At 36.6% G+C, this 13,218-nt stretch overlaps 3 protein-coding genes across 4 annotated transcripts; all 3 read left to right on the top strand.

The window, feature by feature from the left end:
* The first annotated feature begins 4,423 nt into the window (after window positions 1–4,423).
* LOC122016761 lies at window positions 4,424–6,272 on the top strand. The gene is made up of 2 exons (XM_042574156.1): window positions 4,424–5,587; window positions 5,903–6,272. The coding sequence occupies exons 1-2, from the start codon at window positions 4,473–4,475 to the stop codon at window positions 5,958–5,960; spliced, it is 1,173 nt and encodes a 390-aa protein (XP_042430090.1). The 5' UTR covers window positions 4,424–4,472; the 3' UTR covers window positions 5,961–6,272.
* Window positions 6,273–6,471: 199 nt separating this feature from the next.
* On the top strand, window positions 6,472–9,446 carry LOC122016762 (transcription termination factor MTERF15, mitochondrial-like). 2 transcript variants are annotated; one of them, XM_042574159.1, is made up of 3 exons: window positions 6,472–7,125; window positions 7,200–7,751; window positions 8,475–9,446. In XM_042574159.1, exons 1-2 carry the CDS (start codon window positions 6,583–6,585, stop codon window positions 7,251–7,253), a joined length of 597 nt encoding a protein of 198 aa, XP_042430093.1. In that variant the 5' UTR covers window positions 6,472–6,582; the 3' UTR covers window positions 7,254–7,751; window positions 8,475–9,446. The 2 variants fall into 2 exon arrangements, with proteins under 2 accessions (XP_042430093.1, XP_042430092.1); XM_042574158.1 differs by having other exon boundaries at window positions 6,477–7,751.
* A 1,057-nt stretch (window positions 9,447–10,503) lies between these two features.
* LOC122014181 lies at window positions 10,504–11,655 on the top strand. Its single transcript, XM_042570360.1, has one exon. It carries the CDS (start codon window positions 10,504–10,506, stop codon window positions 11,653–11,655), a length of 1,152 nt encoding a protein of 383 aa, XP_042426294.1.
* Window positions 11,656–13,218: the final 1,563 nt, after the last annotated feature.

The following is a 13,218-nucleotide window of genomic DNA, read 5'->3' as shown; positions in this document are numbered from 1 at the left end:
AATATCAATATTCGACACCTAGATATGATATAAACATATTTGATCCAAGAGTTTGGGATAACCTTGATACAAAAATGAGAGATTTACTTGTGGAAGAGGTTCTAAAAGAGAAGATATTCTTAAGTTTCCTTTAGATAAAGAATCTTGACACTTTTCTCATACTTACTATGTTCAAATGTTACCAAATGGTGAGACTCATGATCGAAAATGATTAGTCTCTTCGAAGGAGTTGGATAAAGTATTTTGTATTTGTTATAAGTTGTTTAAAGTAATGCACACTAAAAGTAATTTAGCAAAAGAAGGAGTTAATAACTGGAAACATTTATATGACAAACTTAAACAACATGAAAATAGTATTGAATAGCTCACTAATCTGAGAGCCTTTGTTGAACTACAAATGAGATTAAAGAAAACATTGACAATTGATAAGGAAATACAAGAACAAATTAAAAAGGACACGAAACATTGGAAACATGTTATACTAAGAATAGTTGATGTTGTCAAATGTCTTGCTATACATAATTTGGCATTTCGTGGTACATATGACAAAATTTATGAAGATAATAATGGTAATTTTTTAGGTCTACTTGAAATGATTATAGATTTTGATCCAATAATGCAAGAGCATTTTTTACTCATTCGAGATAAAAAGATTCATTATCATCATCTTAGTCATAAAATTTAAAAGTGGAGATGCAAGTCACAAAGAGGCAAAAGATGCAAGTCGCTTCTAGCTTCTAAAGTCAAGAATGAAATAATTAAAAAAGTAAAAGAGGCAAAATATTTTTCAGTAATTCTTGATTGTACACCGGATGCAAGTCACAAAGAACAAATGACTCTCATATTAAGATGTGTAGTTGTTTCAGAGACTCCAATTAAAATTGAAGAGTACTTTTTAGAATTTATAAATGCAGAAGATACAACTGGTTTATGTCTTTTCAATTAATTACAAGTTGTTTTACAATCTTTAGAACTTGATATTGATAATGTGAGAGGGCAAGGTTATGATAATGGATCTAATATGAAAGACAAAAATCAAGGTGTGCAAAGAAGATTGCTTGACATTAATCCTAGAGCATTTTACTTGTCATGCGGTTCTCATTCTCTTAACTTAGTTGTTTGTGACATGGCAAATTCTTGTGCTAAAAAAAAATTATTTTTTGGAGCATGTCAATGTATGTACACCGTGTTCTCTAATTCAACAAAAAGATGGAATATTTTGCTTGAATATATTGATGGATTAACTTTAAAATCATTGTCAATTGCAAGATGGGAAAGCCATATTAAAACAGTCTAAGCAATACTATCTCAAGCTTCCCAAATCAGAGAAGCTTTGTTCAAATTAGCAGAAATAAGTGAAGATGGTAAAGTAAGTAGAGATGCTAAAACTTTAGCATCTGGTGAACTTTCAAGTTTTGAATTTATATTAAGCCTTGTTATTTGGCATGATATTTTGCATAAAATTAACTTAGTTAGCAAAAAATTACAGTCAGAGGATATGCATCTTGATGTTGTTGTAAAACAATTATCTGGTCTTGTTTCCTTTTTTGAAAAATAGAGAGAAAATGGTTTTGCTTCTGCTATGGTTGATGCAAAAAAAAGCATCTGATATGGAAATTGAGCCTGTATTTCCTATAAATCGTAACATTTGTAGAAAGAGACATTTTGATGAAATTGCTAACACTGAAAGAGAAAATCAATCACCAGAAGAATCTTTTCGAATAAATTATTTTATCTTAGTGGTCGATATTGCTCTTGGATAATTGAAGAGTAGATTTGAACAGTTGTAATATTCTGAATCTATATTTGGGTTCTTGTATGATGTTGCAAAATTAGTTTCATTAGATGATGATGAATTAATGAGTTCTTGTGTTAATCTTGAAACTACTTTAAGAAATGATAACACTTCTAATATTGATGCAAAATATATGTTTTCAGAACTACAAGTTTTGAAAGTAATGTTACCAAGTGAATCTTATGAAACAAATAAAAAATGGTCTTCCATTCAAATATTAGATTTTTTAAAAACAATGGATATGTTTTCAAATGTGATGATTGCTTATAGGATATTATTGACAATACCCGTGATAATGGCACCTGTCGAAAGAAGTTTTTCAAAATTAAAATTAATAAAATCTTATTTACGAACCACAATGACTCAAGATAGACTAAATGGATTAGCAATTTTATGCATTCAAAAGAATATTTTGGAAAACATTGAATATAATGTTATTATTGATGATTTTGTCTTTAAAAGTGCATCACGAATACACTTTAAATGAGTTACCTTTGTATTTTTTTCAGGTGTATTACAACCAATAATTTAATTATATAATTTGTATTCACTCTCATTCGCACTTGTAGATAAACATTTTGTTACTTATGAGTACACGTGACATTGTATTTATGCTCTTAAAGTGTTCATAAGTCATAACAACTCCAGTACTTAGCTAATTGGTGCTACTCATACTCTTTTTCTTTTGGTGATTAGATCAATTGATAGTTTAATAAATTGATACTTTTTTGTTTACTGTGGCTTTCGGAGGGAAATGGTGGAGCATTTTCTATGGTGGAAATTTTGTTTCAAGGAGCATCCTTTTTTATTGGAGCATTCTTGATATGCTTTGATACAAAGATGTTTTATTCATGTCAGATTGGGTAGCTCTTCTTTTGGTGGTTGGCCGGCTGGAATATGGATGTTGCAGTGGGTATCTTGCAGGGAGGAGAAGATTATTTACAGAATGTGCCTAGAAGGGGCTAGATTGAAGCTGTGATGTTGATGGTTTATGATCTGTTGTGCAGGAATGTTGATATGATGTGCTGCGTTTATAGTGGTTTTTTGTATTAGTTGTTGGAAATTTTGTAAAGGTTGGTTTTTCATGTCTAGCACTTCCTTCTTATCAGAAAATGTGATGTTCTGATAGTGTAGGGGTTTATGTATTTGGTTGGTTTTGTTCTGATATGGGTTAGTATTTGATATGTTTTGATTGTGAGATACTATTGTTGTTGGAGTGTGATGTTATGGTTTCTAAGGAAGGTGGAGCAATGTATATTTTTTGAAGGGTTGTATATGTGGCTGATTCATTGAGCAAAATTTTATTTGGTGGATTTCTAAATGTTTTCTTTGTAATTGGGAGTTCGGAAAACAAACCCTGTGACTGTGTTTTATTTTGATCAGAAATTGATATTGATTTATGGTGTTGTTGGGTTTTGAGCTGCTGACTGAATTTGTTGATGAAGCTTTAATATGTAAGCTAATTTTTTTGGAGAGTTGGTGAATTTCCTACGTTATGTATTGGTGGTGTGGTGGTTATGTATTGGTGGTATGGTGGTGGTTCTGAAAGTTTGGAGATTTTGGTGTGTTCTACATATTTGGGATTTCGTTTTGTGAGTTTGAAGGTTTTTGCTGAGCGTTCATTGTTGGTGGTTTTATTTCAAGGAAGAGGTTGAAATCTCTTGGATTTGTTAGAGTATTTTTGTTAGAAAGTGTGTAAATAAAGCCTATTTTATATTGTGTTCTTGGAATGTAAGTATGGAGAGAATGATTTTTGTTTGGAATACTTGTAAGTCTGTGGAGTCTTTGTAAATTATAGTATGAGATTAGGTTTGACTCCGCATTCTATGGTTCTTTTTTCATATATGATTTTTTTAATTAAAGAAAAGTAGTGCTCGTTAGATAAAATTAGAGCATAATTTATAATTTCGTCTGGGACCTTTGAACAATAAAGATCGACTCTGTATAAATATGGTATGCAACTCTACTTCCTCACTTGTTTCCACGACCGAGAAGATTTGGAACACTTGAAATCATTTAAAGGTAAAATTTTATTGGCATAATCGGGAATTAAAAAAATAAATAATATTTTTTAAAAAAATATACTGTATAATTGCATAGTATCATGTGTATATATATACTGTATAGTTATACAGTTATATATATATATATATATATATATATATATATATATATATACACGTGACTGAGAAGATTTGGGACGTCTGAAATCACTCAGGGACGTCTGAAATCGCTCAGGGTATCAGAAATCAATGAGTCCTCAGCGATTCTAGGTGCCTGAGTTGTCTCAATCGTGAAGACAGTTGCGAAAGTGAAGTTCGGAGACCGTGTGTGTATATAACATAATAATAAAAATTACTCAGCTAATTAGATGAACCAAAACACTTTTGAGTTTTGATTGACTTGATGTACTGGTGTTTGATAATTTATCAAAAGGCTTATTTAATATTATGAAATTTTCAAAAGACCGCACTATATTTTGTTATTTCTCAAAGGATAATTTTTTTTTCACAAATAATCTTCTTGCTTTTCCATTCTAAATTACTATTTAAACTGAATTAATTTGAATCATACAGGGGGTCAAATGTGAAGTTAACCCGGATGAATTGTTTCAATTAGGGTTTTACGTTTCGGTCTGGGTTACATTTGTGACGAAGTGCCTTGGTCGGCCGGCGCGATGCTTCGCTCCCTCGTCCGCCGCCATGTGCTCCCTCCGCCGTCCCAGCTCTGTCGCGTCTTCTTCTGCACCGGCACTTCCGACTCCTCCGCAGGCGTCGCCGCTTCTCCCGATCCCCACTTCATGGTCGAGTATCTCGTGAGTACATGCGGGTTCTCCATTGACGATGCGTCCAAGGTCTCCAAGTCGCTCCCGTTCCGTATTCAGTCCACTGAGAATCCCGACGTTGTTGTTGGTTTCTTCAGATCTCAGGGCTTTGATGGCGCTAAGCTCAGAAAAATAATAGCTTCGAGACCAAGTTTACTCGGCTGCAATGTGGAGACGAACCTCGCTCCAAGGTTTAAATTTTTGCGCGACATGGGGTTATCTGGCTCCGACGTCATCAATGCCGTTCTGCTGCACCCCGTCATTATTCGCCTCAACTTCCAGAACACGTTACTTCCCAGATTGAAGGTTTGGGAAAGTCTATTGGGATCGAGAGAGATCCTCAGCAGGAATCTCCGGAGGTGTGGATGGTTTTTGAGCACCAGCATTGAGAGTGTGGTACGCCCTAACATGAGCTTCTTATTTGATGAATGTGGTATTCCTGAAGAGCGGGTATGTCTTCTCCTTAGAAGGCACCCATGCTTCATCGTGCAGAAGCCAGATTCCATCAGAGCTTTGGTAAATAGAGCTGAAGGGATTGGAATTCCCCGGGGATCCGGGATGCTCTGCTTGATCCTTTCCGTGCTTCACAGGGTCAGCAACGAAAAATTTGAGGCCCATGCCAAGCTCATGAACAGTTTGGGTTTGTTGAACTCGGATTTCTTTGCTGCAATCAAGAAAAATCCAACTTTTTTATGGCTTTCCACAGAGTTATTGCAGAGAAAGATGGAATTTTTAGTCAAGGATGTTGGAATGGCACCTTTAGACATTGCTAAGCAGTCAAGGATTTTATTATTAAGATTGGAAAAGAGGTTAATTCCTCGATTTCGTGTGATGGAGATTTTGAAATCTGAAGCGTTATGGAAGTCAACATACAAGCTACATAGATTTTTCTTATTGTCTGATCCAAATTTTTTGCAGAAGTATGTGCGCCCTTACGAAGATAAATTACCCAAACTGCTTGAAGTCTTGTGAGTAGTAACTGAGTTCAAAGGGAAACAATCCAGACTGTGAATGAATGTTTGATTTTTATGATTGCATAATAAACTCTATTGATCCAATCTTGTCCTAGGTTTCATATAGTTTACTTGCTATTTTCATATTCTACTTCATGAATGTAACTGTCACTGTAAACATGAGGATGTTAGTTGTCTGAGTTACATTTTGCAACCTGATTTAACTGAAAAGGATTTGTTTTGGGAATTTCTCAGTTGAACTCCTTCCAATTAGAAGAGATTTGTCTTTTAGGATGACCAAAGGTGATTTTGTTCCTTTTTGATGTGCAGAGTTGGATGTATGCTGGGCCACAATTGGTTAATGTTTTTGAAAGTTGAAGGTGCATAAATCACATTGCAAGCGCCTTCATTAAGCTGTATTGAAAATGATATTCTTAATTGTGAGGAAAGAGTCATCCTATTGAGTTGTACAGTGATTATTAACAAGATTAGTTGAATCAAAAGAAAAGAAACTCTATTTGTAATAATTCATAGTTATAAAGGATCTGAGTATTACTATCTATACAATATTGCAAACTGTTCATTGTTGTAAGAGTATTCTGAATAGTTGGGACTTATATCATGTTATTATTGTTATTATCTTTGTCCTCTATAAGTGTTTTAAAATTTCAAAAATTCACTAGGATTAAAAACATATTTCAAGAAGAAGATCATTGCATTTTAAAAATCGACTGTCAAAAAAATAATATAAACACTTAGGAGATGTTCTTTGGGATTTACTTTACAGCCAATAGAAAATTCACCTGGGTTAGTTGGATTTATCAGTTTTTTTTTCTTTGGGAATCCTTCTGGGTTATGCTCTCCAGTTCGTGGGCCGATTTAAGAAAAGTGAAACAGGGAAAATGTGAAGTTGACCCGGAACCGAACCAGTGTCTCAATTAGGGCTTTAGAGTCTCCTCTCTGGGTTATATTTGCGACGAACCTACCTGGTCGGACGGCGCGCCGATCTGATGCTTCGCTCCCTAGTCCGCCGCCATGCGCTCCCTCCGTCGACGCATATCCGTCGTGTCGTCTTCTCCACCGGAACTTCCGCCGCCTCCTCAGGCACCACCGCTTCTCCGGATCCCCACTTCATGGTCGAGTACCTCATGAATACATGCGGGTTCTCCGCCGACGATTCTTCCAAGGCCTCCAAGTTGCTCCCTCGTAGTATTCAGTCCACTGAGAACGCCGACGCCGTTCTTGGATTCTTCAGATCTCAGGGCCTTGATGGTGCTAATCTGAGAAGGATAATAGCTGGGAAACCAGGATTGCTCGGCTGGGATGTGGAGACGAAACTCGCTCCGAAGTTCAATTTTTTGCGCGACTTGGGGTTCTCTGAGTCTGACGCCGTCAATGTCGTTATACTGCACCCCATCATTCTTTCTCTCAACGTCCAGAACACACTTCTCCCCAAATTGAAGGTTTGGGAAAGTCTTTTTGGATCGAGGGAGATCCTCCTCTACAATCTCCGTAGGTGTAAAAGGTTTATGAGCAACAGCATTGAGAATGTGGTACGCCCTAACTTGAACTTCTTACGGGATGAATGTGGCATTCCTGAAGAGCGGGTTTCTCTTGTCGTTAGAAGGCACCCGAGCTTCATCGTGCAGAACCCAGCTGCCCTCCGGGCTCTAGTAGATAGAGCTGACGGGATTGGAATTCTCCGAGAATCTAAGATGTTCCTCTGGATCCTTTCTGTGCTGCACGGGGTCAGCAGGGAAAAATTTGAAGCCCAAGTCAAGCTCATGAACAGTTTTGGTTGGTCGAACTCGGATTTCATTACTGCAATCAAGACATTTCCAAAATTTTTAAACATTTCCATAGAGTCATTGCATGGAAAGATGGAATTTTTGGTCAATGATGTTGGGATTGCACCTTTAGACATTGCTCACCACCCGGTGCCTTTGGGATTAAGTTTGGAAAAGAGGTTGATTCCTCGATTTCGTGTGATGGAGATATTGAAATCTGAAGGGTTATGGAAGTCAACAAACAAGCTACATAGATTTTTCAAATTGTCTGATCCAATTTTTTTGCAGAAGTATGTGCTCCCTTACGAAGATAAATTACCCAAACTGCGTGCAGTCTTGTGAGTTGTAGCTGAGTTTGAGAGGAATATCCAACAGCTGAAGTGTTTATTTGGGTATGAGTTTCTTTTCTGGATAAGCAATGATATTGAACCATTCTTGTTCTAAATTATTATTATTTTTATTTAAATCGAATTATATTGAATCAAATCGAACTAAATTGAATCAAAACCTCAAAGGAAGCACTTAGCTCCTCCCAAGTCTCAACTGTCCTTCAACATTCTCTCAACAACTACACTGGATTAACCAGAAAAGGGAACTTCATCTTCAACATGGAGGTCCATGATGCGCTTATGGAGCAAGCAGGTGGCCACTTAATGAGTTGGTGAGGAGACTAAGGACGAGAGGTTGCATAGTAGAGGCCATGTAGCAATAAGGCAAACAATGACAGAGGGCCCTTGAAGGTTACGGTCATATTGAGAGCAACAACAATCGACATTAACCAGCACTGTATTAAACATTTTTTTTGCCTGAATTACCTGTCTGGCCTTTTTCTAGATAATGTGAAATTAATCAGTTGAATATAGCAACATTATATATATTGTCAATAGATCATCATAAATTAATTCTTCAAATGAATAGTATAGTAAATCAATGTTCATGGCACTGGTAATTGCCATTCTTCTCACTGTGTCCTATTGATTTGTCTGGCATCCAAGACAATAATTAGTGTATCAACTTCAAATTCTCAAATTGTATGATATATGGAAATCTAGTGGCACTCGCTCTCAACAATTCCTGATCTACCCTATTTTTTTTGTGTTTTTATTTGCTTGCAGAGTTTAGTTCACTATTGTTTGTTTCTCCATCTCGGTGGCGTCTACTTTTGCACCGGCACTTCCGCCTCCTCCGCAAGTGCCACCGCTTCTCCCGATCCCCAGTCCATGGTCAAGTATCTCATGAGTACATGCATCAACAATGTGTCCACTGAGAACCCCGATGTTGTTCATGGTTTCTTAAGATCTCAGGGCCTTGATGGCGCTAATCTCAGAGAGGTAATATCTTGGAGGCCAGGATTGCTCAGCTGGGATGTGGAGAAGAACCTCACTCCAAAGTTTGAATTTTTGCGAGAAATGGGGTTATCTGAGTCCGAAGTCATTGATGTCATTCTGCTGCACCCCACAATTATCGGCCTCAACTTCCAGTACACTTCTTCCTCGACTAAAGGTTTCGGAAAGTCTATTTGGATCGAAGGAGATCCTCCACAAGAATCTCCGCAGGTGTGGATGGTTTTTGAGCAGCAACATTGAGAATGTGGTTCGCTCTAACATGAACTTCTTACGCTGTGAATGTGGAATTCCTGAAGACCAGTTATCTCTTGTCCTTAGAAGGCACCCCATGCTTCAGACATTGCTAAGCATCCAGTGGTTATCTCTTTAATCAAGAATGTTGGAAGCACACCTTCAGACATTGCTAAGCATCCCGTGGTTTTACAATTGAGTTTGGAAAAGAGGTTAACTCCTCGACATGTGATGGAGATATTGTAATATGAAGGGTTATGGACTTCACGAGACAAGCTTCATACATTTTTCTCATCACCGGGACCAAAATTTTTGGAGAAGTATGTGCACCCTCGCAACAATAAATTACCCCAACTGATTGAAATCTTGTGAATTTTAACTGAGTTAAAAGGGATTAATTCATACTGCAAATGAATGTTTGGGTATGATTTTTATGACTGCATAAGCAACAATATTGATACAATCTTGTCCTAGTTTTTCATATAATTTACTTGCTATTTTCTTATTTTATATCATGAATGTAGCTCTTGCTGTAGACATTAGGATGCTAGTTGTGTCAGTTCCATTTTGCAATCTGATTTAGCTGAAAAGGATCTGTTTTGGGGACCTTGTCAGTTGAACTCCTTCCGTTTAGAAGAGATTTGTCTGTTAGAACGACCAAAGGCTATGTTTTCCCCCTTTCTACAAGCAGAGTTTGATGTATGCCGGGCCACAATTGGTTAATGTTTTTGAAAGTTGAAGGAGCATAAATTCAGATTGCAAGCGCTTTCATTGTGAGGAAAGAGTTCCTATTCATGTATTTGAATTATATTTGGCTGAGATTCTGATAGTTAAGTCATTCGAGTTGTACAGTGATTATAAACAAGATCAGTTGAATCAAAAGAAAAGAAACTGCGTAATAATTCACTAGGATTAAAAATATATTTCAAGTGGAAGATCGCTGCATTTTAAAAATTGTCCGCTAAAAATTATAAACACTAGTGAGAAACCATATATTTTAGAAGAGAAAAGGCTTCTGTCTCAATCTTCCATCCATCAAACTAAGGTAATCTGGAATGCTCTGGTTATAATATTGTGTCTTTTTTTGACTGAGGTATCAGGTTCGAATACTTTTACCCATATAATTTTTTGTCCCCGGGGTATGGTATTGTGGTAGGACATCTAGTTTGTCACTCAGACACTCGCGGTTCGATCTCGAGCTACGGCGTATTTACAGAAATTTTCCTCCAAATGAAGAGCGCAATCAAAGGATGCTGGGCGTCTGGATTGGCTACCACGCAAGCTTTCTGATTTATCCTAATGACCGATGGAAAATTTTCATGAAACTATTAAGATTAATTGGGATTATCATTCTTTTAATGAAAATTCTTATGTTTTTTCCTTCAAGCAGGGTGTTACCAGTGTTTTTTTCCCTTGGAATCCTAATTGATTCTGATTTCCCAGTTCGTGGGTAGATTTAAGAAAATTGAAACATTTAGGGGAGCAAATGTGAAGTTGACCCGGAAGAAGTGGTTCAAGTAGGGTTTTACGGTTTCCTCTTCTCTGGGTCGGACAGGGTAACCACGCGATGCTTCGCTTTCCCGTCCGCCACCGTTTTCTTCCTCCGTCTACGCTACTCCGTCGCGTCCTCTTCTCCAACGACAGTTCCGCCTCCTCAGGCGCCACCGCTTCTCCCGATCCCCACTTCATCGTCGAATACCTCATGAATTCATGCGGGTTCTCCGCCGACGTTGCTTCCAAGGTCTCTAAGTCGCTCCCTCGTAGTCAGTCCACGGAGAAGGCCGACGCCGTTCTTGGATTCTTCAGATCTCAGGGCCTTGATGATACTAATCTGAGAAGGGTAATAGCTTGGAAACCAGGATTGCTCGGCTGGGATGTGGAGACGAACCTCGCCCCAAAGTTTAAACTTTTGCGTGAAATGGGATTATCTGAGTCCGACATCATCGCTATCGTTCGGCGGCACCCTATAGTTATTGGCTCCAACAGCGAGAACGGGTTTCTCCCCCGATTTAAGGTTTGGGAAAGTTTATTGGGATCGAAGGAGATGCTTCTCAAGCATCTCCGGAGGAGTGGATGGTTTTTTAGCAGCAACATTGAGAATGTAGTGCGCCCCAACATTAACTTCTTACGGGATGAATGTGGCATTCCTGAAGACCGGGCTTCTCTAGTCATTAAAAGGCAACCCAGCTTCGTCGCCCAGAACCCAGATGCTCTCCGGGCTCTGGTAGATAGAACTGACGGGCTTGGAGTTCCCCGAGAATCTAGGATGTACCTCTGGGTCCTCAGCGCGCTGCACAGGGTCAGCAGGGAAAAATTTGAGGCCCTTGTCAAGCTCATGAACAGCTTGGGTTGGTCAAACTCGGAATTCATTTCTGCAATCCAGAAATGTCCAACATTTTTATGGTTTTCCGCTGAGGCATTACAGAGAAAGATGGAATTTTTCATCAAAATTGTTGGAAGCACACCTTCAGATATTGCTAAGCATCCAGGGGCTTTATTATTGAGTTGGGAAAAGAGGTTAATTCCTCGATTTCATGTGATGGAGATATTGAAATCTGAAGGGTTATGGACTTCACAAGACAAGATACATATATTTTTCTCATTGCCTGATCCAATTTTTTTGAAGAAGTATGTGCTCCCTTACAAAGATAAATTACCCAAACTGCTTGAAGTCTTATCAATTGTACCTGAGTTCAAAGGGAACAATCCAGACTGCTAATGAATGCCATGATTTATTTGGGTGTGGCTTTTATGGCTGGTTAAGCAATGATATTGATCCAATCTTGTCCTAGTTTTCATATAGTTCACTTGCTATTTTCATATTCTATATCATGAAACTGTTGCTGTAGACATGAGGATGTTAATTGTCTGAGTTTCATTTTGCAACCTGATTTAGCTTAAAAGGATTTGTTTTAGGAACTTGTCTTTTGAACTTCTTCCAAGTAGAAGAGATTTGTGTTTTAGAATGATCAAAGGCTATGTTTTCCCCCTTTCTACCAGCAGAATTGAATGTATGCTGGGCCACAATTGGTTAATGTTTTTGAAAGTTGAAGAAGCATAAATGTGCCTTGCAAGCACCTTCATTAAGCTGTATGGAAAATGATATTCTTATTGTGAGGAAACAGTCATCCTATTCATGTATTTGAAGTATATTTAGCTGAGTTTTGATAGTTAAATAATTTGAATTGTTCTGTGATTATAAACAAGATTAGTTGAATCAACCAAAAATGAAGGTACTGGATCAAAGGAAACTCTATTTGTAATAATTCATAGTTACTTAAAAGGATCTGATTATTACTATCTTTATGGTCTTGCAAAATGTTCATTGTTGGAAAAGTATTCATCTAGTTAACACTGGATGGTTGGGACACTTATCTTGTTATTGTTGTTGTTGTGGTGATCTAGGAATGATAAACTTTTGGTGTGCTATCTTATTTTGTTGTGCTATCTTTTTTGTATCTATGTATTAGTTGCCATTATGTATTCAGATTATACCGACTATTTTTATAGGCGATCGATTTAGTCTTATGAAAGTTTTTCGTTGACACTAAGATACATTAAAAAACTCATACAATGAGCGATTCATCAATTCAATATTTTTAGATCAATCGTTCATAAAAAAATATCAATTAATTGGCCAAAATTGAAATTCAATTTTTAAATACTTAAAAAATAATTTAATTTTTAGATACCTAAGAAATTTAAACGACGCCTTATCACTACATCATTATTTGGGGCCAATCATACATTGTTTGGGGGCAATCATCCATGTACATTTAATCCTTCCACTTTACAACCCGATTTAGGTGAAAAGGATTTGTTTTAGTGAACTGTTGTTGACTTCACCTCCCTCTCCCTTTGTCCTCTGTAATAGTTTTAAATTTCAAATTGGAGATCACTGTCTTTTAAAAATCGTCTACTAAAATAAATTTAAACACTTAGAGCATCCATGCTAAGTTCACGTACTACTTACATATTATATTAACATATTTATTATCTCATATTTATACCTATTATATTAATATATTTATTATCTTTACGTATATTAATATATTTATTATCTCATATTTATACCTATTATATTAACATATTTATTATCTCATATTCGTTTGAACATTAATACTCCTTATTTATAAATCTTATTGTCAACTCATTCATTTTTATTTTTATTTTACATAAAATAAAATTTAATTTTATTTACCCAATTTAAATAATTATTATATATAGATAAAAACTTAAATTTTTTATTAAAATAATCATTAAAAATTAGTCGTTAAAAATT

This window comes from Zingiber officinale, chromosome 8B, assembly GCF_018446385.1.
Source record: "Zingiber officinale cultivar Zhangliang chromosome 8B, Zo_v1.1, whole genome shotgun sequence".
Lineage (NCBI taxonomy): Eukaryota > Viridiplantae > Streptophyta > Magnoliopsida > Zingiberales > Zingiberaceae > Zingiber > Zingiber officinale.
This window is presented reverse-complemented; position numbering and strand designations above follow the sequence as displayed.